At 41.6% G+C, this 27,962-nt stretch overlaps 1 protein-coding gene across 1 annotated transcript; it reads right to left on the bottom strand.

The window, feature by feature from the left end:
* Positions 1-298: 298 nt before the first annotated feature.
* reep5 (receptor accessory protein 5) lies at positions 299-27,708 on the bottom strand. The gene is made up of 5 exons (XM_003223024.4): positions 27,430-27,708; positions 24,350-24,443; positions 4,616-4,754; positions 1,318-1,486; positions 299-680 (listed from the first exon to the last, which is right to left on the bottom strand). Exons 1-5 carry the CDS (start codon positions 27,545-27,547, stop codon positions 631-633), a joined length of 570 nt encoding a protein of 189 aa, XP_003223072.1. The 5' UTR covers positions 27,548-27,708; the 3' UTR covers positions 299-630.
* Between the last annotated feature and the right edge of the window lie 254 nt (positions 27,709-27,962).

Genomic DNA, 27,962 nt, shown 5'->3' with positions numbered 1-27,962 from the left:
ATATACAAATTTAAAGGTGTACAAGGCCAAATACTGCAAGTTACTGGCAAGTGTATGTAGCAATAAAGAATTTCAACATTGAACATCATAACCTGACTTCACTGTTTACAACATTCTTAGCTATGCGCCCACAGGAGACACGCTTTTTAACACATATATTACTGATCATTATTCCCTGTATATGTACAAAGACATTAATATCACTGTCATATGTAGATATCAAATTTACATTACAGCAAGCACTAGTAAAGTACAAGGAACCTTTATGTATGGCTATTGCATGCACAAAGAAACAGTGTTAATAGTCAGAGCAGGTGGCATATTTTATTTGAAGTTTACATAAACAGCAAGACAAGACATTGCTTAAAGTTCTTTTTCTGCTCAGGAGATGAAAAAACTAATCCGTATAAGCTTGAGACACCACCCACTTCACTGGATTTAAATAAAAATGCTTACTTTCAGTACAAAGATCTGCAAAAAAGGCAAGCAGTCTTACATCACATTCCTTTAATAAAATCAAAAATGCTTACAAGGCAACATTATTTAAAGTACTATATCACAGTCCCCACAAAACAAGCTGTGTAAGGGAAGTGATGAAGAGACTTGAAACCTCTCCTCCAGTTAACCGATTTAGGTGCTCTTCTTCTCCTCGCCCAGTAAACCTATTGTGGCTTTTTTAGCTGGAATGAAAAAAAAAAGTATTTTTATAGTAACAGATGACTGGATCTCTCAACACAGTGTGTGTTATGTAACTCTGCATAGCAGAAGTGCTAAGAGCCCCTGTTAGTGAATTACAGATATGTCTTAACAAACAAATTGCACATCGGAACTTTAGATAGTGTCCTAATGTACACTGTATGCCATTCCCAATGTGCATTGGTCACTTTGCTGGTTTCCCAACATAGCAATGTAACAGCAGGCCTCTAATGGATAGGACTTTGTAAGTCACATATTTTTAATAGTGCTGAAAACCAAAACGGTAGCCAGTGAAGTTTTTTCAATAAAGAATTTATATGCGCCCTGTAACTGGCTAAAACCAATGGAACTATGCATAAACAAAAGAGGGAAATAATCCACTGCCCAGAAATATTTAGGTTACTATATTATTAGCATAATATAATATTAATGCCAACAAGGAGGAATTGTGGACTGTACATAACAAAACAAAAAGGCCACACATCCTACAGTTCTCACTGCACCATTTTCCCCTCCCCTCACATCATCCAGAACCAGCTGTAAATGCACAATCACCCACAAACTAAGCTAACTAAACCAGACATTTTTTTAAAGAAAGTGGCCCTGGTGGCCTGGCCTCACCTTCTTTAGAAAAGGTGTCTGCCGTCTCTTTAGCTTTATCTTTCAGATCCTTCACTACATTATCCAGTTGAGCCTCATGCTTCAGGAAGAAAGGGCGGATGATGCGATGGTAAAGAAACTCAGCTCCGTTTGAAGGACTTGGGGCCATGCACCAGATCAGGAAGCCACACTGCAGGAAAACAAAGTGAGAAACAGTGTCCAACCTTCCATTTCTGAGCAAGCTTCTCAAGCACGTGGTGGCCTCCCAACTCCAGGGATTTCTGGATGAAATGGATTATCTAGATCCATTTCAATCTGCTTTCAGGCCTGGTTATGAAACAGAAACAGCTTTGTTTGCCTTAGTGGATGACCTCCGCAGAGAGCTAAACAAGGGGAGTGTGTCCCTGTTGCTTCTCCTGGATCTCTCAGCAGCTTTCGATACTATTGACCATGGTATCCTTCTGGGTCATATCGCCAGGATGTGACTGGGAGGCACTGTCTTACAGTGGCTGCGATTCTTCCTGGATGGTCATACCCAAAAGGTGGTGCTGGGGGACTCCTGTTTGAACCCCTTGCCGTTGACCTGTGGGGTCCCTCAAGGTTCCATTTTGTCCCCCATGCTGTTTAACATATGCATCACTGGGAGAGGTCATCTGGAATTTTGGAGTACAGTGCCACATGTATGCAGATGACACCCAGCTCTATTAATCCTTTTCACCTAATGCCAAGGACGCTATCCTTACCCTAAACCAGTACCTGTCAACAGTAATGGACTCGATGAGGGAATACAAATTGAAACTTAATCAAGGCAAGACAGAAGTACTCCTGATCAGTCAGAAGGCAGAGCAGGGAATAGGGATTCAGCCTGTGCTGCATGGGGTTATACTCTCCCGAAGACACAGGTTCGTAATTTGGGGTCCTCCTGGACTCAGCATTGAACCTGGAGGTCCAGGTATCGGCGGTAGCCAGGAGGGCCTTTGCACAATTAAACCTTGTGCACTATGAGCCCATTCCTTGAGTAGTCAGATCTGGCCACTGTGGTACATGCCTGAGTTACATCCTGTCTGGATTACTTAACGTGCTCTGCATAGGGCTACCTCTGAAGAATGCTTGGAAACTTCAGCTGGTCGAAAGAGCTGCAGCCAGATTGCTCACTGGGGCTGGTTGCAGGAGCGGACAGCCCCCCTGTTGCAGCAGGTCCACTGGCTGCCAGTCTGTTTCCGGGTACAATTCAAAGTGTTGGTTATGACCTTTAAAGCCCCAGATGTTTCAAGTCCAGGCTATGAACCGACCCAGGCCGTGAGATCTTCAGGAGTGGTCCTTCTCTCAAGCTCAGAATGAGAGAGGGTTTGTTTAATGGGACTCTTTTGGATATATGAAAACTTCAACACAATGCTATTAACAGCACTCAAAAGGGCTTGACTGGATAGCCCTTGTGGTCTCTTCCAAAGCTATGATTCTATGAAATTGAGTAATGGAACATTATGACAGAGCAAATAGACAGCTCTGCCAAGCACATGAATTATAACTGTATCCACAAGTTACATTAAAGGCCTCAGTCATTCCTAAGAACAAAACGATGAGAGAGAAGCATGTCCATGGTTACATGAAAGCAGCAGGGCACTGGCAATATAACTGAAGCTACTAGAAATCTACAGCAACAGAAATCTACTGGCTTCATGCCTGGTTCATGGGCTTTCAAGGGACAGATGTCCGGCCACAGCAGGGACAGGATGCTTGGCACAACTAAATCCTATGTCCTCACAGGACAGAGTATCTCTTATGCATGACAGGGCATATACAAAGTGTATATGTGTGTAAGGCAAAGAATTAATCATTAAATGGAATGTATTCCTCTTGATTTAAAACTGATAAGGTGACTTCTCTTACACAGTGTTGTCTTATCCCTGATGTTGTACTACGAGTAAAACTGCAATGAAACAGTACAACACACCCATCAAAAGAAAGAAGGTTTGCATGAACCTATGATGTCAATATCCATTAGTCCTTTTTCTGACTATATTCCTGCTTCTTCACCCGATTTTCTGGTCCTTCAACTTTGAATGAATGAGGAAATCCTAACTGTTCCTCTGCTGCATGATCACCAAGCCACACTTGGATAGCTTTCCTCCTTCATTTCTGTTCCCCTCCAGCCTTCCCAAATCAGCACTCCTATGGGCCAAGGTCATTGATCCACACAGCAGGGCTATTTTTGTGGTCCACAGGACCAACAACAACAACCATTTTATTCTTATATCCCGCCCCATCTCCCCAAAGGGATTTGGGGTGGCTTACAGGGGGACCAAGCCCAACATAAACAATTATTACAAAGTTGCATAATTAAAAACATATAACAAATAAACAATAAATTAAAACAATTAAAACTGGAAAAGTAAAAACATCATAAAACACATCAGTCGACATCAGCAACCAGTTCCTGTCATGTCAATTTAATCATAAGCTAGTCTTAAACTTGTTTTGCATCAAAATTACTTCAAGGAGTCATAGGAGCCCTTTTGCAAATTTTTGGGCCAATGAATGGCCTTTTACAAACTGGAAGTAAACTCGAAGTTACTTCTGGTCACCTCTTTTGGGAAAAAAAGCCCTCTGGGGTGCCCTAAAACATGGCAAAAATACCCCCATGGCTCCTAGAGGGATTTGGGGGCCATTTTTGCTGTGAGTGTGATGGGGAACACCCCCAAAGTCTTCTAGATTGTTAATGCAGCCTCCTAGAGCTATCCTCGATTCAGGTAGTAGGCCCCTTTAACTCATAGGAATGACAGTGTTTTAAACCAATGTTTTATAATTTTAATTTTTATTGTGAATGTTTTATATTTATTGATTTATTATTAATTGTTTATTTTTATGTATTGTATTGTGTGTATTCATCTGAGCAGCCCCGAGTCCCTTGGGGAGATGGGGTACAAATAAAGTTTATTATTATTTATTATTATCTACTTTTGCATTAGAAGAATTGCACAGCTTACAGTACAGGTGAAGAATCTTTTGCTCCCCGATGTTCTGGACTACAAGCCTTATGAAATCACTCACTATTGGCCATGTTGGCTGCAAGTTCTGAGGTTGGACGTCTAGAACACCTGGAAGTTCAAGGGTTTCCCAGCTGTTTACTAAAAGCAGTGCACTCTTGGCTAAAACCAAACCAACTACCCCAAGCTAACATCTTATGTGATGGTAGTAAATTCTGACAAGAACACCCTGTAATAAAAATCTAAACTTGTATGGGAACTCCTATGGAGGCAAAGTGCTGAAGGTGACATTTTAATAACTTCTTTAGAATATCTGAGATCCATGAACAAACCTTCATCATGTAGTAGAAAGGGAACCAAGAGAGAAAGATGTCAGAGAAGAATTCTGCTACGCTGAAGATGCCGTACACCACCCAGTAGGTCAGCCATTGCGTGTCATCATCTTTATTAGGGCTTTCAATGGCCTTGATACTGCAAAACAAATATTGAAAAGGTGAGACAATCAATTCTTCCTATAGGGCACAAACATGATATCTATTCTACACCACAGTTATGTACCTAACCTAAATCTGAATGCATTACTGGAGATGCTAGCAGAAGTTGACTACAGCTTCATGCTGAAGGACCGAGGCCCCTTCCACACAGCTGAATAAAATCCCACATTATCTGCTTTGAACTGAAATGTATGGCAGTGTGGACTTGGATAACCCAGTTCAAAGCAGATATTGTGGGATTTTCTGCCTTGATATTCTGGGTTATATGGCTGTGTGGAAGGGCCCCTAGAGATTGCTAGAAAGAACACATCTAAGCATTTGTAAGTCCTCCATTGTGACTCTATGATCAACTCCCATAGAATCTTCCACAACTTCCATTGTGATTTAACCACAGAGTCATACTGAAGCATCTAGCAATTTTTGACAGGTGTTTTCCAAGATTTAAAAAAACGAACTGTTTTTTATTTATTTTCCCTACTTGTATAGGGTTCCCGCACCTCTGACTCACACAAAAGTGGATACTGCACCGTACATTCAAAGTCAATCAAAGCAATAAATGCAGCAGAAATAAACATAACAAGAGCAGAACACACCTATAGTTCAAGTCCTTTAAACAGCCACAAAGCTTAGTATGCCTCACAATCAGTGGGCAGGAGGCTTAGTCTGACCAATACAGCAAATAATGAGATTTTCACAGCAACAGATACTGGCAGGCAGCTTCCTTGATTTTCATCTTTGTTAGAAGACAAGCCTCTAATGAAGGCACAGATATGCATTTCGCAGATATGACATGTGTTATACTCTACTTCAGGATGAGTGCACCACACCAGAACAGGCACATCTCTGTCCACCTGGCCTAATGAGAATGCCCTCTTGTACATTATGACAACAGAAATAGAAACAACAATTGGGGTTGTATCTCTGCGAGAACTGTTCACATTATATACTGGGAAGGCAAAGCGTATAAACTCCTGCTGCTGCCTTTTAATAATGCATCATTATTTTTACATGATCACTTATGCCACGTGATTCTGCTGGAACACACAGAGCTGCTATTCAAGACCAAACAAAGCAGGCAATTATGCTGTTGGTGAATGCAAACATAGCCACTAGGTGTGAAAACTCAGTGAAAAGACAAATCAGAACATTACGGATCTCTTACCATATGTCTGAGGATGCAGCAAAAAAAGAGAAAGGATTCAAACTTGCACCATGCTGGAATAAGTCATTATGTTTAAGGCTGTGGCAGCACACATACTCACTCAGTCAATTCTGACATAAAGCTAAATTTAGCCTTACAAGAATGAGTTGCAGAAAACCTACGGCTCATGTGCCAAATTCTCCTTAGGAAAGGATTTTGCAATATTTTCTCCTGTTTTGCATTAAAACATAAATTGTTGCACTGTCCGAATTTGGAATGCAACAATTAATCTAAATTATTGTTTCCTGTAAATAACATAGCTTTAAGCCATGTTTTAAAAGGTGACTTATTTCCATTAATTATTATGGCTATATTTGATGCACGTTTTTATAGACTTTTTTATAGCGCTATAGGACAAACATGAGTGTGGTAAAATCACTGGCTTCTGGCTATCTTGTCAAAACACTTTTTCTTTTTTAAAAAAAACACAAAGCTTTTTGTTTGTTCCCTAGGTAAAGGTTTGCATTTTGCTCTTTGCCGTGGCTTACCAACTTTCCTATTTCTGTTTGATAAAAGGTATAATGAAACCCAGTGGATATATTAAAATCAGTACTGTACTTGAATCGGAATAGATTAGAATAAATGAAATAAACCAGACTTCTCAGTCTAGGAAGCCCTGGAGCTGACTTCTAAGGCATATGTCTGACCAACCCAAAACAAAAGCAAAATAGGTCGTAACAGGAAGAACAGGTTTTGATGTAGGAGGAGGAGGAGGGGAAAAGAGAGAGAAATCTCTCATAGGAACACAACTTCTACTCTGCTTCAAACAACTTGGGAATGTTACTTTATTGGACCACAGCTCCCAGAATTTCCCAAGGGGTATCTACACTGTAGAATTAATGCAATTTGACGTTAACTTTATCTGCCATGGCTCAATGTTATGGAATTCTAAGAGTTGTAGTTTGATGAAGCACTAAAACTCTTTGGCAGAAAAGGCTAAAGACCTTCTACAACTTCCATGATTTCATAGTACTTAAAAGGTAAAGGTAAAGGTTTTCCCCTGACATTAAGCTTAGTCGTGTCCGACTCTGGGGGTTAGTGCTCATCTCCATTTCTAAGCCGAAGAGCAAGCTTTGTCCATAGACACCTTCAAGGTCACGTGGCTGGCATGACTGCATGGAGTGCCGTTACTTTCCCTCTGGAGTGGTATCTATTGAACTACTCACATTGGCATGTTATCAAACTGCTAGGTTGGCAGAAGCTAGGCCTAACAATGGGAGCTCACCCCACTCCCCAGATTCGAAGCGCGACCTTTCAGTCAGCAAGTTCAGCAGGTCAGCGGTTTAACCCGCTGCGCCACCACGGGTTCCTCCATAGCACTTACATTACAGAATTAATACAGTTTGACTCTACCGTAACTGCCATGGCTCAATGCTATGGAATTATGAAAGTTATAGTTTGGTGAGGTACCAGCACTATTTGGCAGAGAAGGCTAAAGAGTTTGTAAAGCTACAGTACCTATGATTCCATAGGAATAGGTTTTGGCAGTTAAACTGGTGTCAAACTGCATCTCCTGTGTAGATGTATCCATCCATAGCTAACTGGGGGATTTCAAGAGCTAAAACAAAAAAAAGTAACTCTTCCAAGATTATCATAAATCTATATTCTAAGAAGGAACACATTCACACACACCCCCAATACTAATTAAGAGAGGGAAGGATAGGCAAAGGAGCCCCATCCCTTCCTTGCCCAGGGCGCATCAAGAGAAAGCTGCCCCTTGGAAAACATCTGTGAAGCAATCTTAAAATATTCTTCCTTATATTCATCCATACATTTGGAATCATAAGTGTCTTCCACTTGAAGAAGGATTTGGCATGTTAAGGATTCAAATCCATCTAACAAATAGGAAACACTGTACAATTTGGTTGCAATTCATTTTTCCGCCCAATCCACCATCCATAATTACCACTAATCTCATTTTTGCTAATAGATTGTAATGTTCCTTTTTATATCTGGTTTCTCCCTAGTGAGGAAATTGTGTATTTTTGTCAAAGTAAGAGAGAGATCTTGGTTATATCTTGTCTTTTATGTTTTTATTTATTTATTTATTTATTTACAGTATTTATATTCCGCCCTTCTCACCCCGAAGGGGACTCACATTATACACACATAGGCCACGGGGGGAGCAGCTGCTTCATCATCCACTCTGACGGCACTTCCTCATTCCAGGTCATAAATTAGTACCTGTCAGGACCCAGGCTGCAGAGCACCAATAACCTTACACAGAGGCCAGAAACTATCTAATATCTTTATTAAAGAAATATATAAAATCAATAAAAACAAGTGAAGAATATAGTTCAGAAGCAGACCTTTCAGATAAGGCCAAATATAGTCCAGAAATGTATTGTCCAATATAAGATATTAGAGTTCAAAGTTGTAATCCACTTGACCGAAACACACACTTTGCCAAGCAATAGTGTGGGGAAATAACAGAGTCTTTATAGTCCAATGAAGCTTGACAACAAGGCTGGAAATAAACTTGATTCTTGACTTGATCCAAGACTTGAAACGAGGCAAACATGAAGCATGAAACAAAGTCCGTGGCAAAACATGAGACAAGGCAAGGCTTGAAACTTGATCCGGGAAGCAAGGAACTGGGATTACGAAGTCCACACACGATCTCTCTCCTCAAGCTGATCAATTGACTCCGCAAAGTTTCCCTTGCGACAAACACCTATATTGGGTCTCGTTTTCCCGCCAACAGAACTCTTTCCCTAGAGGACGAGAAGCGAAACCCAACTCTGTCCAGATGCATGACTCCTTAGAATTTCCCAAGGGAAGCAGACCTAATCAGCCATTTGTTTGGCAGCGATTCTCAGGCTTCTGCGATTAGTCTCCCTGACTCCCCTATCTTTGGTATAATTGTCCCTCCGGGAAAACGGGGGGGAGTTCTGCCCAAGGCCTGTTTGGCTGAATTCTTGAGGGCAAACGTCAACATCCTGCAGGTGAAGAGACTCCGGCTCTTGCTGAACCGGCGAAAATCCCATGTTTTCCTCTTCGTCTGCCACAACAGTACTAGGAACAGGACTACAAGGCCCATGAGTCATCACAGTACCTTATTTCCTACTTGATAGATGCAACTATCTTTCGGGTTGCTAGGTCAGCAACGAGCAGGGGCTATTTTTTATTGACAGGTGCTCACCCCGCCATGGGCTGGCCTCGAACTCATGACCTCATGGTCAGAGTGATTTATTGCAGCTGCTCAACAGCCTGCGCCACAGCCCGGCCCTGTAATTTCTTTTCTTGTCCCAGAATCTTAGATGTAGGATCTCATCATATGCTGGCTTTCCCCCCTTTTCTAAACACTTAAAAACATTTTAAAGTTGGAATTCCACAGAGCCCATCAAACAACGCAAGAGTACTTCCATCCCATCGGAGCCCGCAAGACTTTCTAAAGTGTGTACAAACAGAGCTTTTTGGAGTTAGTTGGGGTGACTCCAGAGCTCACCATTCACCTAAAAATGGCAAAAGGCACTTATTTTAAGGTGGGATCAGAACGGTTGGATTTCTCTGTTTTAGAGATGTGAAAAGTGGGTGTTGTGGGCGGTCTTAAAATGTGCCTCACTCCTTTTGTCACCATAAATAATCTTTCATGCAAGTTTAATGGTTTTTTTAAAAAAAAATCCCAGAAAATGCACAATTTCAACTTATCTCTAATTCACTGTAGATATATTTTCTATTTTTGTAGACCAGAGATTTCCCAATTTGGACTCAGTGTGTTATTGTTGCTTTTTCGACTTTTTCTTTTAAAAATGGAAATACCAAGGGTGGTCTTTTAAAAAGTCCCTGAATCAATGAAGTATTTCCAGTACCTCCTGATTTAGGATTTCCACAATAGCAACATTTCCCTTTTTGTCTCTGTCTCTCTCTCTCACACACACACACATTTATATATACACAGACAAACACATACATATACAGTAAGTGGTATGGGTGTGGAGACTACTACACTTCCCCACGTAGCAGTTTAGTAAGCAGAGGATTTATCAAGAAACAGACTGAGTCTATTATGTGTGATGACGGTGAATAAAGTAACAATTTTTCTTTAAACCGGAAAGGCATAAAATGTTACAGAAAGAATACAATTCCCCCTGTTTTCTGCCCCAAATGGGTTGAGGTCTATAGTCTGGTATTGGCAAACCTTAGCATTTAGCCTAAAATAACAGAGCCCACAGACACACTGGCAATTTCTCTTCCCTTGTTCTCAAATCCCTTGTTGTTGTATCAACCCAGATCAATAGCTGTTTGGAACACGAACGCCTATACAATCTTACAGCCCTGATATGCATTTCAGATTTTTTTTTTTCTCCCATGGACCACCATGCTGATTTTTACTTTTGATGTATTCTTTCTGAAGGCGTTGTTAATCGATGCCTCCAACTCAACATGGTTGGCTACAGGCTCTTTTCCTTCAAGCCTGAATTTAAGGCTGTGATATGCAAAGGATAATTTGGTTTTACAAATGATAGGGGTACAAATTAGTCAGCATTCAAAATCTGCATTCAGGAGACTTTGGGAAAGGCGAGGGGAAATTTGAAATTCAAATTAAGAGCCTCTCACCAACACAATCACATTTGCCTCCAGAAAGTTCAACACAAAAGCACCCTTTCCAAAAAAAAAAAAATAGAACCACAAAAAGACCATAGTTATTATCATCTCTGACAAATGACCATGTGGCTAGGAATAATAGGAGTTGTAGACCAAAAATATTTGGAGAAAAGAACTGTGAGGGAGGCTGCTCCATAGCAAATATCATAAGTTACATTTTTGGACTCTCAGCTCACAGAACCTAGGATCTGTGGATCCCGAAAGGTAACTAAGCTCAGTAAATATGTTGGAATGTAGTTACTGCTGTTGTCACAACTTGATGTGCAAAACAGCTATCCAGTACAACCAAAGTTATTATTATTTTTATAAAAAACCATCAATTCTTATAGAAATATATACAGAAAAATAGATAATTCTAAGAGTAAAGAATTTGTCGTGTCAAAAATGACCCAGAACAGCATATTATAAATGTACATTTTTTAAAAAACCAATTGGCTATTCCCCAGGAATGTTTGCACAAAAAGGAAGAGCCCATGAATTCAGGCTTTTTGTTCGAAGTATCATAGATATTGTATACATCGCTTGTAAGGGCCGGGCTTTAGCACAGCTAGTTAAACACCAGCTGCAATGTATCTACCAATCGAATGGTTGGGAGTTCAATGCCCAGGTCGGAGTGAGCACCCGACTTTCAGCCCAGATCACCGCCCACCTAAGCAATTCAAAAACAGCTGTGAATAAATAAATTAGGCACCACTTAAGCGGGGAGGTATTTTATGGCACCATAAAAAGGAAATATCAGAAATACCCAGCGATCAAAGGAAGGAGGAAGTCTGTGATCATGGGTTCTCCGACATGGAGGATGGAATGACAACACCCACCATGGCCGGAATTAAGCACAACCTCCAGGACACCGAAGAAGGGAAATGCCTATAAATATACCTCTACCTGTTGTTTGTCTTGTCTGTATAACAGCATTGAATGTTTGCCATTTACGTGTTCTGTGATCTGCCCTGAGTCCCCTTCGGGATGAGAAGGGCGGAATATAAATGAGGTAAATAAATAAATAAATAAACAAACATTTATGTAACATGTGGAACAAATCAGCATGCTGCAGTGGCTTAATAACTGGACTATGACTCTGGAGAGAAAGGTTCGAATAACTACTCAGACATGGAAAAACGCCAGGTGACTTTGGGCAAGTCATATTCTCTCAGCCTCAGAGGAAGGCAAAGGCAATCTTGCCAAGAAAACTGTGAGAGGGTCTTCTTACGATCATCATAATATGGAAATGACTGAAGGCACACAAGTTTTGTGGGACAGACTACTTGTCCTGTAGGTAAAAGGCCAGTCAAATATTATCATAAATTTTCTAGACTAGGCTCCAAACAAACAGGCAAAAGAAAAAATCAAATCACCCGTTCTGCACTTAGTATCTCTCCATCAAAGAAACCAAAAATGCTTTTGAAGATCCATAAAAGCAGCAACCAGGTTCAGCTTTGATTTGTTGTTGCATCCTAGTGTATGAAAAGAGATATCAGCTTGGCTCTCTATCAGATTGCCCTGTTTATGTGAAGCAGCTGCTTTGCTGGAGGCTGGTGAGCTGGACATAATTATTTATGGCTGATTCAGGAATTCTCCAAGTCAGCAACTGTATGCTAAAAAGCATGGGTCATGGTGCTCACTGGAGAAGGGAGGGGGATAGTTAGGCTTCTCCAAGTCACTTCTTCAGAGGAGAAATGACTGAGGCAATGTGATGAAATTGTCAGAGTATGCCAGATAGATCAAGACAATGTGGTTGAAATCCCAACTGAGCCATGACATGAACAAGCTGGGCTCAGAGACAGTCATGTTCTCTCTGTTTAATGCACTCTACAAGCAACTGTTGATGTGTTTTGTTAGCCTGAGTAGCCAAACTCTAGTTTGTGGCCATGGAAACCCTGCTCCTTGCTTTGCACTTGCAAAATTATCAGGGGAACCCTCTGTTCCTCTGTCTGCAAACCCAGAGACACTTGTCTTGATTTCAGATGATCCACAGAAAATAACTGCCCTCTTTCACCCATTGTAATGTATTGTGGATCATTACTTACTGCTTCTACAGAGAACTTGCCATCGAAATCGTCCTAAATTTAGAAAATTAAATACATCCAGTTCTCGAGTCCTAGCCTTTTGACAAGCCCAGCTAAGAGCATTTTCTCTCCCTAGTGTTCTGACCCATTTTAAAAAACTGTGCTTAAAGTTAGCAATTTATACATATTTTCCCTCTGGTGTTCTATAGATATTTTGTGAACCTTTGCATGCTACATGAGATTGCAAGTGTTTTTAACGTTGGTCATTTGCATCATCATCATCTAGCGATTTATCAGAGAGCATAGAAATACACAAGGTGAATCAGTTCACAGTTATGTAAACAAAAATGTTCTGTTGTTGTGTGCCTTGGGGTGAATTGACAAGATTTCTTCAGAGGAGATTTGCCCTTGCCTTTTCCTGGAGTTCAGGCAGGAGACCCAGTAGATGTCCATAGCTAAGTTGAGGTTGAAACCATGGTCTCCAGAGTTGTAATCCCATGCTCAGACCACTACCCCAGGTGGCTCCCTAAAAATGTGTCCTAGATGTTAAAAATGATCCAACAAGATGTATAGGGGTCCCTGGATTATTTCCTCTTTGAGTCTAGAGTGGTTGCTACTAACTGCAATCAGGACAATCCTGATCCTGGAAATGAGAAGCATCCAAGTCTCCTACTTTGGTACTATTCCATTATCCAGGTAGGCTCCAAAAGAGGACATAGACAGAGAAGGATAGTCCATTTTAGGAGGGGGGGGAGTTGAAGGAGGAAAACCATTTTCCCAATTTTTTCTGGTTATCCCCCCCCCTCCCCGACAAACATAATAAACTATGCTTATTTCCACACATGGGTGTGGGAAATAAGAGGAAAACAGGGAGGAATTGTTTTACTCCTTCATCCCCATCCCGTCCCCCTAAAATGGACTATCCTTCTCTGACTAGTGCCCCCTTGTGCCCTCCACTTGGATAATGGAACAGTACCCCTATTTTAAACCATTTGGAGGCCAATGCAAACATGTTTTCACAAGATGGTATTAGTTGCACTCGGGGGTCAGAAAAACAACAATGAATAGAAAATTCATAGGACTATCCTACAAAGTTGGCCAGCTGCTTCCAAAGAAAACCACAAAAGCAGAAAGGAGTATCTCAGAAAAGGAGGTACATTATAGAAGAGGACCACATTCATCAAGCAGTACTCCAGACTTCACCACCCGCAAGTCTCTACCACTGGAAATCACCTTATACCAAGTTGGACAACTGGGCCCTCAATATATTGTCTATGCTGATTGGCAGATGATCTCGCAAATTCAAAGTGAGAGCCTATCACAATCCTACCAAGAAATCCCATGGACTGTACACGGGATTTTTAGTGTGCTGCTGAGCTCCTCTGCCTTTGTAAATATACAAGAGAGTGGGGAATTTCTAGCAGCTGTCACACAGGTTTTGTCTTAGGCTACATTGACACAGTAGAATTAATGCAGTTTGGCGCACTTGAATCGTCATGGTTCAATGCTATGGAATCCTGGGAATTGCAGGTTTACAAGGTCTTATCCTTCCCTGCCAAAGTACAAATTGCAGGATTCCATAACATTGGGCCATGACAGTTAAAGTGAGGTCAAACTGCATTAATTCTACAGTGTAGATGCACCTGTCCTTGCACTGGACCAGAATAAGTGTTACCTGAGCCGCAGGAAGTCCACAAGGCCATTTTATGGCCCCAGGAGTTGACCCCAACTGCACTTGTAGGGACACTGAGAAAATGAAGGCCCAGACAAGTTCTTTTTGGAACAAGAATTGAACACAAAAATGACTCTTATTCATTATTTGTTAAAAGAAGGCCTCATAATATGGTTTAATGCCCTCATGCATTTGGGGGCAAAAATGTGTAGAATTCCCCCCTAGGAACAGGTGCATTGGAGAAGTATGATTCCTGGGCAGCTTCTGTAGGCCCCCAGCTCTCCATGGTTGCCGACCCCTGCGTTAAAATGATGTTAAGTAACTCTTTTAAAGTACAGACATACAATACAGAAAGATCTTGTGCCTTTGTGAGAGATAACATATTTATCACAGTTCTAGCAGCCCCATACAGTATCTAGGGTCATGTAGCATCTTTAAAGACTGAGAATATATTACATTATTAAGGTGTAAAATATCTTTTTCTTTCATAGCAAATTGTATAACAATTTGGAAATTGATATTTACTTTAAAATGCTTAAATGAAGAGGGAAACAGTGCTCACAAACATAGACAATTCACCAGAAAGAGTTAAACATGAGAACAGTCACTCCAATGCAACATAAGCTGAGTAAGACATTTCCCTTTTGCCATTAAAGATGAGCAGAGATGTCCAACCTAAAGCAATACCCTACAGCATCATTGATTGAGGGGGGACATTTTAGTTGTGTGTTTTACTTCAAAAAAACCTTACAACCTAATTGGACACTCACTGGAAGGGCTCAGGCATTAGCCAAGCTCTGTCTCAAGAAAGCACCAGACATCAGCTGTGCAACTCCAAGCCATGTTGCAATATAATGTAACTGGCTGTTTACATCACTAGTTTAAAAGTGGTTATCAGAGTCAGCATCTGAAAAATAACATCACAAAAACTGGATGAAAGGGGTGGACCCGTGGACCTCAGGAATAACCAGAATCATCCAGATGGGCAATTTAAGACCTAAAAACAATCTTAAAATGTCTAAGAAAGCAAATATTTTAGGATGGCATCATCTTGACATTCTGAAGTCCAAGTGTTTTGCAATTTACCATGCAGACATTGAAAAGCAAACTGTTTTATTTTATTGAATGTAATTTTATTGTTCTTTACTTTCCTTCTGGTATGAATGTGGGCAGTTTCCCCAAAAGTGAGGCTTGTAACCTGAACATGTTCTAATACAATGGCAGGTGATTAGACACAGATCAACACAGGCAATATACCACCAATGTCAAACAGGCTAAATCAGGCATGGGCAAACTTCGGCCCTCCAGTTGTTTTGGACCTGGAGAAATTGTGAGAAATTGTGGGAGTTCAAGTCCAAAACACCTAGAGGGCCAAAGTTTGCTCATGCCTGGACTAAATGTATGGGATCCGTCCAAACTAGATAATAGGTTGGAGGTATATGGCAGAATTTGTTTTCAAAACATAAGATCACAGTACCATACTGTTTTGTTTTGCTGATAAAAATCAACTTCCTTGTGAGTGAACTGCATTTATCTTACCTACGAGATAACAGCAGAAAAGGTGTCTTGTGTCTAGAGCTATCCTGTAGAGCTGGATATACAAGTATATGGACTTGTCACCCTTATGCACCCCATATAACAAACCTCTTTGGCATGCACAGCACAGTGATTCTGAATGTGCAATTCTGCTCCTATGCAAGATTCACACTAGTAGTAAAAAATATAGACTGACATCCTGCTACTGACTTATACACATGTATATTTCATTACAAAGTAAGTTTGACATGTAATGCTTACACACCAGTGGTTCTCAGCTTGTGGGTCCCCAGGTGTTTTGGCCTACAACTCACAGAAACCCCAGCCAGCTTACCAGCTGTTATGATTTCTGGGAGTTGAAGGCCCAAACATCTGGGGACCACAGGTTGAGAACCACTGCTATACACAAAAGCTTGTGGAAGTACAGCTACACATATGGTATTTGACACCATTGTGCATCGTGCATGCAGATACGCATTGCACATTGTAATCATTAATTCACATTTGTTTGCACATTCGTTTGTACAGTATTGCAATTCACTAATTCACAACCATCATCTAACTCCACAAGTATGTTACAGCCCATCTAGGGTCTCAGACATACTTTTTATATTTCTCCCAGTAATATTATAAGATCTGAAATCACAATACTGAATAAGTCTACTTTAGCTTGATCGCACAATGGATGAGAGTCTCCCTTCCTTCTGCTTCTGTGTGGTTCTTCCTGTAAGTATCTTGATTCATTTGGTTACTGCAGATGTAAAATTTCGATTGTACCCAGCATCTACTCAGCTTCTACAGGAAATGTGAGTCACTAACCACAAAATACAGATAGTTATTCAGATCTAAGAGGTATATGAAATGCCCACGGGGAGGGAATGAATAAAGCGACTTAATATATATACTCTTCCAACAGTCAATAGCTTCCCAGCCAATGCACTGGAAAGAAACACAAAGGACTAATTACAAAGCAAGATTCAGCAACTCTTACATTATTTAGTTTAGGGGAGAGTCTAATATGGAAAGTACTAGTACAGGGTCTATAAATATATTTTATGTAGGACAAGAGGCAAGAAGTATAAGAGAAGCTGAATTGTAAACACTGCTTCACAATAGGAACTCCGCTCTCATATTGAAAAACATAGATCACAAGAAATTTTTAATCCTCCCCATTAGACGTTATTAGCAATTTCATTGTTGTTAACAAATCTGATCAAGAACCATAAGCCTCAAATGAAATATAAACAGCCTTCAGCCAAAATTTTGGCTGTTTGATGCTACTTCAAAGCAAGAAGACACAATGAAAGCTGTCACCATGAGAGTGACAATCTTTACTTGTGACTAAGGTTTAAAAATATTTCACTTTAGTACTGAAAAGACTGATTTTGGCTTTTATCCAACCTAGTCTAAGAAAACAATTTAAATTTCCCAAATTGCTATACTAAGCCCTGAAGGGAGAAGGATGTACAAACTATTATTTGCATTTTGAGGAAGGAGCTAGAAACAGTAAGGACAAAGGAAGGGATTGTTTTAGCATGAAAGACCCCTGACCCACAGGAGAAGTCCACTGAGATTTGCAACTAAGTATAAGTGGAAACAAGAGTGCAACTTGTGCATAATTTCTATAAAGGAAACAAAACACATTCAAGTCTTAGACCATTCCCTTTAACTGATTAATGAGTTTGCAGAAGATAGACACACATACACATCTTCCCATATAGTTTAAGGATACCTTATTTAAAATGGTTGGGACTGTATTTTTTATTTTGTTCATACTTTGGAATACTGGCATATACATAATGAAATATCTTAAAGCTGGGATACAAATATAAAAATGAAATTCACTGATATTTCATATGCACTTTATATACAAAAATCTGAAGGTGATTACACAATATTTTAAAATAAATTTTATGCATGAGACAAAGTTTGTTTACACTGAACCATAAGAAAGCAATGGTGCCGTCATCTGAGCCACCCATGTAGACAAATCTGGTTTTCAGGGTATTTCAGATTTAAAGTGGTTTCTGAAGAAAAGGCCCGCTAACACAGGATGGTTCCCTCCCACGACTAACATTCAAGATTGTTGCTAGAGACTGGGTGAAGGTAAAAGCACTGTTGAATAAACCAACATCTCCAAACACAAGGTGCATATAGAATCATAGATTTGGAAAAGACCAAGAAGATCATCTAATTAAACCCATTCTGTTTTGCATTCTGAAGATGACAATCCAGCTTCTGATTAAAAACGTCTAAAGAAGGAGACTTCAATACATTCCAATGCAACATATTTCACTGTTGAACAACTCTTGCCATCAGGAGGTTCTTCTTAATGTTTCCATGGAATCTCTATACAGTAATTTGAATCCACTGCTCTGTATCCCAATCTCTGAAGCAGCAGAAAACAAGCTCGTTCTATCTTCAATATGCCTTTCTTGTAAACATTTGAAGAGAGCAATTATGTCACCTCTTAATTTTCTCTTCTGCAGGCTAAACATGCCCAGTCCCCCCTTAGCCATTCCTCATAGGGCTTGGCTTCCAGACCTCTGATCATTTTGATTACCCTCCTCTGGACACATTCCAGCTTATTAGCATCCTTCTTGAATTGTACTGCTCAGAACTGGACACAGGGTTATTCCAGGTGAGGTCTGACCAAAGCAGAATAGAGTGGGACTATGACTTCTCTCAATTAGACACTAGATTCCTACTGATGCAGCCTAGAATTGCACTGGGATTTTTTTAACTGTGGCTTCACACTATTCACTCATGTTCAGCTTGTGGTCTACTAAGACTCCTAAATCCCTTTCACATGAAATCAAGCCAGGTGTCACCCATCCTACATCTATGCATTTCATTTTTTCTGTCTTAGTACCTTGGGTTGATTCAGTCTGTTTAATGATCTGTTCTAAATAGGAAGATTGTTTTTATGAGATACTAGCTTGGGGAACTGGTGGATCCTCTGTTTACTGTGTGCCATAGGAAAGGGTAGGAAAGGGTTAAGGTAGAGGCAGTGGGCAGGGTCATGCAGATTAAGGAACCCTGGGATGTCCATTCTGGAGGAAAAACAGAGCATCTAGGATGAAATTGTCTCTGCATTAAAATTTTCACTTTGGTGGGGGGCAGTATGGTGTTTGTGGAGGGCACTGGCAGGGTTTGGGCTACCCTGCTCAGTGGGAACTATAGCTGTTTGTGTAAGCAGGCACCACATATACACATGTTCATTTTGATTATGTGTATAGATTGCTATCACAGATGTCTCAGTGGTTACAGAGAATCTAACAATTAGCACCTTCATACAAGACTCATCAATGAGCCTGCTAGAACCTCTGTCCCAGGTCTGCACAACCTGTGCCCTCCAGATGTTTTGGGCTTCCGCTCTCAGAATTCCTAACCATTGGACAAGCTGATTAGGGCTTCTGTGAGTTGGAGTTCCAAATACCTGGAGGGCCACAGGTTGTGCAGGCTTGTTCTATACATACATACACACCAATCACTAGGGCTTTCATATTTGTCATTCTTCCTGGAGATACATATTGTGTCTTGCTTTCATTTGTGTAATAATCTCACAGGGTCAAAACCCTGGGACTTTATATCAGTGGCTATTACCCCTGGTATTCTCCTATCCTCTTGTGGGTTTAGCTACAGTAACAATGCATTATTATGTGTTTGTTGTTGCTAACATGTGCCTTCAAGATGACTCTGACTCAATGTTAAGATAGGCTTTTCTTGACGAGATTTATTCCAAGGAGTTTTGTTACTGCATTTCTCTAAAGCTGAAAGAGTGTGGATTGATCACCAAGTAGGTTTCCATAACTGAGAAGACATTCAAATCCTGGTCTCCAGATTCCTAAATCAACACTCACACCACAACACCACACTGGCTATTGTTATGAGCGACCCCTATTTTAATTAAAAGTGGGGTGCAGGGATTGGACTTCTGTCAGGAAGGCTTACTTGTTTACAAGTATGGAGAGGAAAACTGCTAAGAAGAGAGTGTGTGTGATTTAATACAGATAATATAGATGTTGTCATTATTGGACTTCCTTTGTGGATGCCACTATTGAGACTATCAAAATGACAGCCCATTCTTCAAAATTTAATACTATTTACCACTTCTTAACTTCCTCCTCAAGCCTCCGGTGGCGTAGTGGGTTAAACCGCTGAGCTGCTGAACTTGCTGACCAAAAGGTCAGCGATTCGAATCCAAGGAGCAGGGTGAGATCCCGCTGTTAGCCCCAGCTTCTGCCAACCTAGCAGTCCGAAAAATGCAAATGTGAGTAGATCAATAGGTACCGCTCCAACAGGAAGGTAACACCACTCCATGCAGTCATGCCAGCCACATGACCTTAAGGACAATGCCAGCTCTTTGGCTTAAAAATGGAGATGAACACTAACCCGCAAAGTCAGACATGATTAGACTTAATGTCAGGGGAAAATCTTAACCTATGTTCCTCCAATTTCCTATTTTGTTTGTCATTTTGCTTTTGATCTTATACACATTGTCTTGGGAGTAAATCCCACTGAATTCTAATTGGGGCTTATTTCTGATTAAATACAAAGAACCACACGGTCATTCGTGTGCATCTTCAACATTGGCTGTTGCTGCTGTTTGTAAGGGAAGCATATTGCTATTTCTATTAATCATTCCCAATGGTGTAGCTTCAGAAACACATACGAACCACTGTAGCATGTAACTATTTAAAATGATATAACTATGGAAACACATAATGGGAACAGCTTTGGGAGGTGATACCATGCCAAGCAACTCGGAGCAAACGCTACACAGAAGAGGAAAGGAAATAAACATTTTTGCATTTGCTGTACCCACTGCTATGCAACAAAATCTTTTACAGATATAAACATTGTATCATGTGCCAAGAAACATATATGGCAGGACAGTGACAGAAAGTTCTGTTCATCAGTTTAATACAATTACAGATAGAGGACTTGACTACTGGTAGCTGAAAGCATAAACCCTTGCATTTGAAGCAATAGGAAAAAATGAGATGGATTTCCAAATTCCAGTCTTCCAGATGTTCTGGATATCAATTCCCAGAAGCCTTGGCTTCCATAAAATGTTGAAAATGTCAATTAAGGAGAAATTATACATAAGGCAGAGACAGGAAAACTTCTAAATTGAGTATATGCCTCATATACCTCACAACCTCTGAGGATGCCTGACATAGATGTGGGCAAAACGTCAGGAGAGAATACTTCTGGAATATGGCCATACAGCCCGAAAAACACACAACAACCCGGTGATTCCAGTGATGAAAGCCTTCGACAACAAATTGTTAAATGTGAGGATGCCACTGTACTGGATAGCTACTGTTTATAAACACACATGAATAGATTTGCAGGAGATATCCCTTTAATACTCTCTTTAGAAGTGAACTTTACTCCAAGGTGGGAGATCTATAGCACAATCTCCTGATATCATTTCCTGTGTATAAAACAGGGAGGGATTCGGATAGGTCACAGTGCTAGATGAAGGGACAGTTTAATCCTTTCACTTGTATAGTTTTTCCAATTTAAATTAACAGCAATGTGGATATTATTCTGTGAGTGTGGACCAGTATAATATAAGGATTCATGTTGTATCTATCCTCCTTTTTCCCACTGTGGCCATAAGCAGTTTTACAGTCATGAATGAAACAGGAAAAACGTTGCCCTTCTGATGGCATTTCATCACTTCCCTATTGTTGCTTTTAAGCAAAGAAAAAGACATTAGGTGTTCCAAGCATGGACCACATCACACCTCTTTCCACCCTTAATATGCAGAAACTTTCATCGTAGGGATCACACGTTATATTTTTAGCCACCTAGACAGACACATTTTATTGAATGTCTATAAAAACAGCATTACAGTACAACCTCGATCCATGGGAGATTGTGACTCGCTCCTCCCATGGACACCTGAAGTGTCAGAAGTGACTTGAGAAAATACTGTAAGTTGCTTCTGGTGTGAGAAAATTGGCTGTCTACAGAGACGTTACCCAGGGGACGCCCAGATGTCTTACCGTCCTGCTGGGAGGCTTCTCTCATATCCCCTCAAGCTAGAGCTGACGGACGGGAGTTCACCCCATCTTGCGGATTCGAACTGGCAACCTTCAGGTCAGCAACCTAACCTTCAGGTCAGCAATTCAGCCGGCACAAAGGTTTAACCCACTGCGCCACTGAAGCTCCCTACCCGAAACCATCGGCAACAGTGAACCCTGTATTTTGATTATACTTGGGCCAAAAGCATACCAAAGAATCACGCTGGATGACCTAGAGAGGACCTCAAACCTTTCCAAGTAGCATGGAGCATTTTTTTGGAGTGTAAGTGAAGCCATGGATCCTGAATCCATGGGTAAGGGAGTGGTGCTGTATATCAATAGCGGAAAAAGTATAACTTCAATTATTATCTGTAACAGAGCAGCCTATACCTGGCGGAATTATTAATTATATGCCCTCCTTGGAGCACAGAATAAATATGTACATGCAGGAATATGACCTAACATCTCAATACTTTATGACTGACTGATGACTACGAAATGATGTCTTAGAAGGGGCATCAGATGATAGAAAACCTCCAGCCATGTGGTTTCATCTGTGCTGGCAGTTCCATGTGGGCAACCTCTGCCTTGATGCTGAAGTTGTTGAGGAAGAAACAATAGAATCATAGAGTCGGAAGAGACCTCGTGGGCCATCCAGTCCAACCCCCTGCCAAGAAGCAGGAAAATCAAATTCAAAGCACCCCTGACAGATGGCCATCTAGCCTCTGTTTAAAAGCCTCCAAAGAAGGAGCCTCCACCACACTCAGAGGCAGAGAGTTCCACTGCTGAACAGCTCTCACAGTGAGGAAATTCTTCCTAATGTTCAGGTAGAATCTCCTTTCCTGTAGTTTGAAGCCTTTGTTCCGTGTCCTAGTCTCCAGGGCAGCAGAAAACAAGCCTGCTCCCTTCTCCCTACGACTTCCTCTCATATATTTACACATGATCATCATGTCTCATCTCAGCCTTAGCTTCTGCAGGCGAAACATGCCCAGCTCCATAAGCCGCTCCTCGTAGGGCTTGTTCTCTCCAGACCCTTGATTATTTTAGTTGCCCTTCTCTGGACACATTCCAGCTTGTTGACATCCCCCTTTAATTGCGGTACCCAAAATTTGACACAGTATTCCAGGTGTGGTTTGACCAAGGCAGAGTAGAGGGGTAACATGACTTTCCTGGATCTAGTCACTATCCTCCTATTTATGCAGGCCAAAATCTCATTGGCCTTTTAAGACGCTACGTCACATTGTTGGCTCATGTTTAACTTTTTGTCCAATAGAGGGTTGGATTAGATCACTCTCATCTTCCCTACCAATTTATGATTCTATCCATGTTTTTCTTGTCTACAGAGGTGCTTAGGGACATGTAGAAGGATATTTATTCTTGGGAGTTATAAGAGATCCCAAGAGCCATCCAATCCAATCCCATTCAGCCCTGCAGGGATACACCATCAAAGCATAGCAAGTGGCCATTCAGCTTCTCTTTAAAAACCTCCAGAGAAGGAGATTCTGCCACACGTGAAGGGGAAGGAGAATAAAGCACAGAACTATTTCTCTGTCCTATCCACCTTCACAGGACATTTAACATACATAATTCTCATCACTCTTATGCAATGCAGGGCTCATTTCAAGATCATCAACAAGCTCCTCCCAGCTTTTTTCTATTATGTTAAGGTGTGGCCTAATCATTGCCAGCTGTACCAACTTTCGTCCATTAGTCATGTCCCGTGGGGGAAAAAAAGAATCCAATATTTCCACATCGAGTAAACTGTTCTTTTTGTATATTTTAAAAAATCTTATATGCAACTAGCAAAGGGGAATGATAAAAATACAAATTAAACCAGGCATGGGCAAACCTCAGCCCTCCAGGTGTGTTGGACTTCAACTCCCACAATTCCTAACAGCCTACCGGCTGTTAGGAATTGTGGGAGTTGAAGTCCAACACACCTGGAGGGCCGAGGTTTGCCCATGTCTGAGTTAAACACTTTAATTCCCACTCCTCCCTGCTTGCCCAACACACTTGCTGAAATAACTGCCAAACAGTTTCATAGTGACACCATCAATGTTTCAGGGAACATAGCCAATAATTTCATCAGAAGAGATATTGCAGAGGTAACCTTTCACTCCCAGAGAGAGCTGTGGTACTCCTAAAAGCTTCGTGACAGATTTCTAGCCAAGAGATGTCATGAGAACGTCCCACCACAATTTCACAATCCATCTGCCTGCTCCTCACAAGGGGTTTTACAGCACTGTGCCAAAAAACAGCAGCAAGATAACTTGTCTATCGAGGGAGAAATGTGCATATCCCCCACCCACAACACACACACTTTCTGTGAGATACCTAATTAGATAACAAATGTGTCAAATTCAGACCCTGCCAAAACAATAACTGCAACACAGCAGCCCAGTCCTCTACAATTGATAATTTAGCAGCTTCACAAAAAATATAATTGTCCTCAACATGTCCATTTCCAAGTTTCTTGTTTCAAGTGCAGCTTGAAAGACGACGGATACTTACGAGATGTATGCAGGGTAAGCAAACCCGATCAAGTTGCAAAGGAGGGATGCCCCATAACCAATCACCAGATAGATGGCCAATGCAGCAAAAATGGCTATGAGAGGAAACAGAAAGCCAGTCAGTTGGGAGGGCATGCCTACTTAACACATACACAAACACAGAGTAAGGCTCTGCTTGGTTACATAAAGCAGAAGCGCTTTTCCCATGGAAGAGGCAAGAGGAAACTTGGCAGATCCCTTCCGCAGGGCCCAGCCCCAACTCCAGTCGCCTAGAACTAAAGGGAATTGAAGCGCCACATCCTGACTGACAAGTTTCGGAGTCGGAGGGTGAGGGGGACAGGGATGCAAACAGAAGCTAACCTGTAAGACTGAAGGGATATGTGCCAAACTGGGGCGGTACGGGAAGCTTCATTGTTCTGCCCAGACACGTCAGCAGGCAATTCCCCTCCAGTGGGAGTAACTAACTCTCTTTGCTTCTCTCCTCCTCTTCTCCCTGATTCACCACAAACATCCGGGATTCCCCCAAAAGCCATTGGAATAAGGTCAATTCACTCTTGACTCTTTAGGCTCCACTTCTAACTAGACTTCCTTCCTGAAAATGTGGTTTTGACATGTCTCGTGAGAAGTCTTTCAGAGGAGAAAGGGGAAAGAGGAAGAGAGAAGCAACATCCTGCTTTGCTGCTTTAGGGGCATTCAATCCCAACGCTCTCTTGAGCAGCAGCTCTAGCTCTCCTCTGAAATCATATGGCCCTTATGCCTCTCTCCCCTCCACGGTTCTATGAATCCATGGATTTTGCATTCCTCTTCTAACTAGATTTCCCTCCTAAAAGAAATGTGGGGTTGACATGTCTTATGAAAAGTCCTTCATAGGGGAAAGGGGAAGATGAGAAGGGAAGGAACATATTATTGTAACTGCAGAGCAACCAGCCCAGTTTGCTGCTGCTGCTGGGACATTCAATCCCAACACTCCCTCAAGCAGCTGCTCTATTTCCCCTCCAAAGGCATATAGCCATATACAGCATATGCTCCTCTCCTGTAAATGTCATCCATGAGAGAGACAGGTGCTAAGATACAAATGCAACTCACAACTAGAAAAGATGCACTGAATCAATAGGGTTCACAAGAATGGTGACCTCAATGGGTCTAATCTAGTATGGGTTGGGTGGTGTGGAACATGCTGCCTGCCCTCTGTGGATTCTGCATCTCTCTTCTAACTGGATCTCCCTCCTAAAAGAATTTGGCTGTGACATGTCTTATGAGAAGCCTTTCAGAGGAGAAAGGGGGAAGAAGCGAAGGGAAGGAAGTGGTTATTGTAACTAGAGAACAACCAGCCCAGTCGGCTGCTGCTGCTGGGACATTCAATCCCAAACTCCCTCAAGCAGCTGCTCTCTCTCTTCTCTGAAAGCATATTGTCCATACGCTCCTCTCTTGAAAATGTTGTGCAAGACTGAGACAGGTGCCAAAACCCAGGGACCTAAATCCAAATGATTAATCCCAACTCGGTTGCATCTCTACTGCAGAGTTAATGTAGTTTGACACCACTTTAACTGCCATGGAATCTGAAGAGTTGTAGTTTGGTGAAGCACCTCCTTGGCAGAGGAGGGTAAAGACATTGTAAAACCACAATTCCACAACATTGAGCCATGGCAGTTAAAGTGATGTTGAATTGCATGAATTCTACAGTGTAGATGCACCTTCCTAGGAAAGAGGAACCGAATTTCCACAAGAATGGAAGCTTTAATGGGTCTGCTCTGGACTGTTATTGGGGTGGGTTAGAGAATGGAGCATACAGGATTGATGTGAGTTTTCCGGGCTGTATGGCCATGTTCCAGAAGCATTCTCTTCTGACGTTTTGCCCATATCTATGGCAAGCATCCTCAGATGTTGTGAGGTTTGTTGGAAACTAGACAAGGGAAGTTTATATAACTGTGGAAGATCCAAGGTGGGAGAAAGAACTCTTGCCTGTCGGAGGCAAGTGTGAATGTTGCAATTAATCACCTTGATTAGCACTGAAAAGCCTTGCAGCTTCAAAGCCTGGCTGATTCCTGCCTGGGGTAATCCTTTGTTGGGAGGTGTTAGCTGCCCCTGATTGTTTTCATGTCTGGAATTACTCTGTTTTCAGAGTGTAGTTCTTTATTTACTGTCCTGATTTTGTGGGCGAAATGTCAGGAGGGAATGCTTCTGGAACATGGTCATACAGCGTAGAAAACTCACAGCAACCCAGTGATTCGGGCCATGAAAGCCTTCAACAACACATGGACCATACAGTCGGTCTTCCGCATCACCAAATTCTACATGCATAGATTCAATCATCCAAAACACCAGAAAACAAGCTGACAACCTTGCTGATCATTAAGCAAAGCTCAATGAATATTCAAGGGTGAGTGCCTCATTAAATAGCCTTTGAAAGGAACACCAAGGGCCCCTTCTCAAGGCCCCAAAAGGAGAGAAAAGCAAAAAGGCCTTCAGGCGAAAGGCATGGCCTTGGGCCAACATTTCCTCTGCAAGTCAGCTGCCTCTTTGGTTCCCCTTATTTATTATTTACTTCATATTTATCCCAGATTTCCTCCCGGATCGACGAACTCAAGGTGGCAAATTTGGTTGTTATAATACAATCCTTAAAACAAAAATAGAAAAATTAAAAGCAGCAAATATGTAAGGATATAATCCAAACAGGAGTGCCTGAAGATATGTATGTATGTGTGTGCATGTATGTATATGTGTGTGTGTATAGATGTATAACACTGACATTAAATATCATCTGTGTCATGAAAGCTAAACAATGTTAAAATACACTCTGAAAACTACACAAAACCCCAGCCTGCCTCTTATTGTGCCATAAATGATGGCAGAAGAGGCCTTACAATCTGGATGTGAATTTGCATTTTCTGGGCAGTGGGAGGAGGGGGATGCTTCTGGGAAACAAAATGAGGCGACTAAATATACATGCATGCTATGGAATAAAAAAAAACAAGTGGACTACAAAGTGTCCACCTCGTTTCCCCCAAACACCGGCGCCTTTCCAATTAACGGGAATTAATTAACGGGTTTGACGGGTTGTGTCTGTGCCCATAGACTCACCGATGGCCACGTAGGTCCTATTGACGCCCGTTTTGGCCTCGATTTTCTCCAAGACGTTCGTCAGGCAGTTCTTCTCGTGGAGGAACTTGTCGAACCTCTCCCTCATGGACGCCGTCATGGCGAAAAAAGGGAAGCAAAAGGCCGAAAAGGGGGGAAAGGGCTCCTCTTCTTCTTCCTTCTCCTCTTCTACCTCTCTCTCTCTCTCTCTAGGCCCGCTTGGCTGCAAGAAGGAGAGGAGGAGGAGGAGGCTTGGAGGCGACGCACGAAGGAGACGGGTCCCTCCAAGCACGTGGGAGCCCAAGTCCCGCCCGTCCCTCCCTGCTTTGGTTTTGCTGCCAGTGACTAGAAACAAAACAGCCTTCAAGGACCCACCCAGGCTCTGCTACACTGTGTTGTCTGTCGAAGGCGCTCTGCTACACTGTTTGGCTTTGGCACCGCTTCTAACTGCCAGTGGCTCATGCTGTGGAATCCTGGGGCTTGTTCTATCTATAAGGTCTTCAGCTACCTTCCCAAGAGGGCTAAAATACAGCTCT

This window comes from Anolis carolinensis, chromosome 2 (assembly GCF_035594765.1).
Source record: "Anolis carolinensis isolate JA03-04 chromosome 2, rAnoCar3.1.pri, whole genome shotgun sequence".
Taxonomy (NCBI): Eukaryota; Metazoa; Chordata; class Lepidosauria; order Squamata; family Dactyloidae; genus Anolis; species Anolis carolinensis.
The sequence above is the reverse complement of the archived record's forward strand: the minus strand, read 5'-3'. Positions and strand labels throughout refer to the sequence as shown.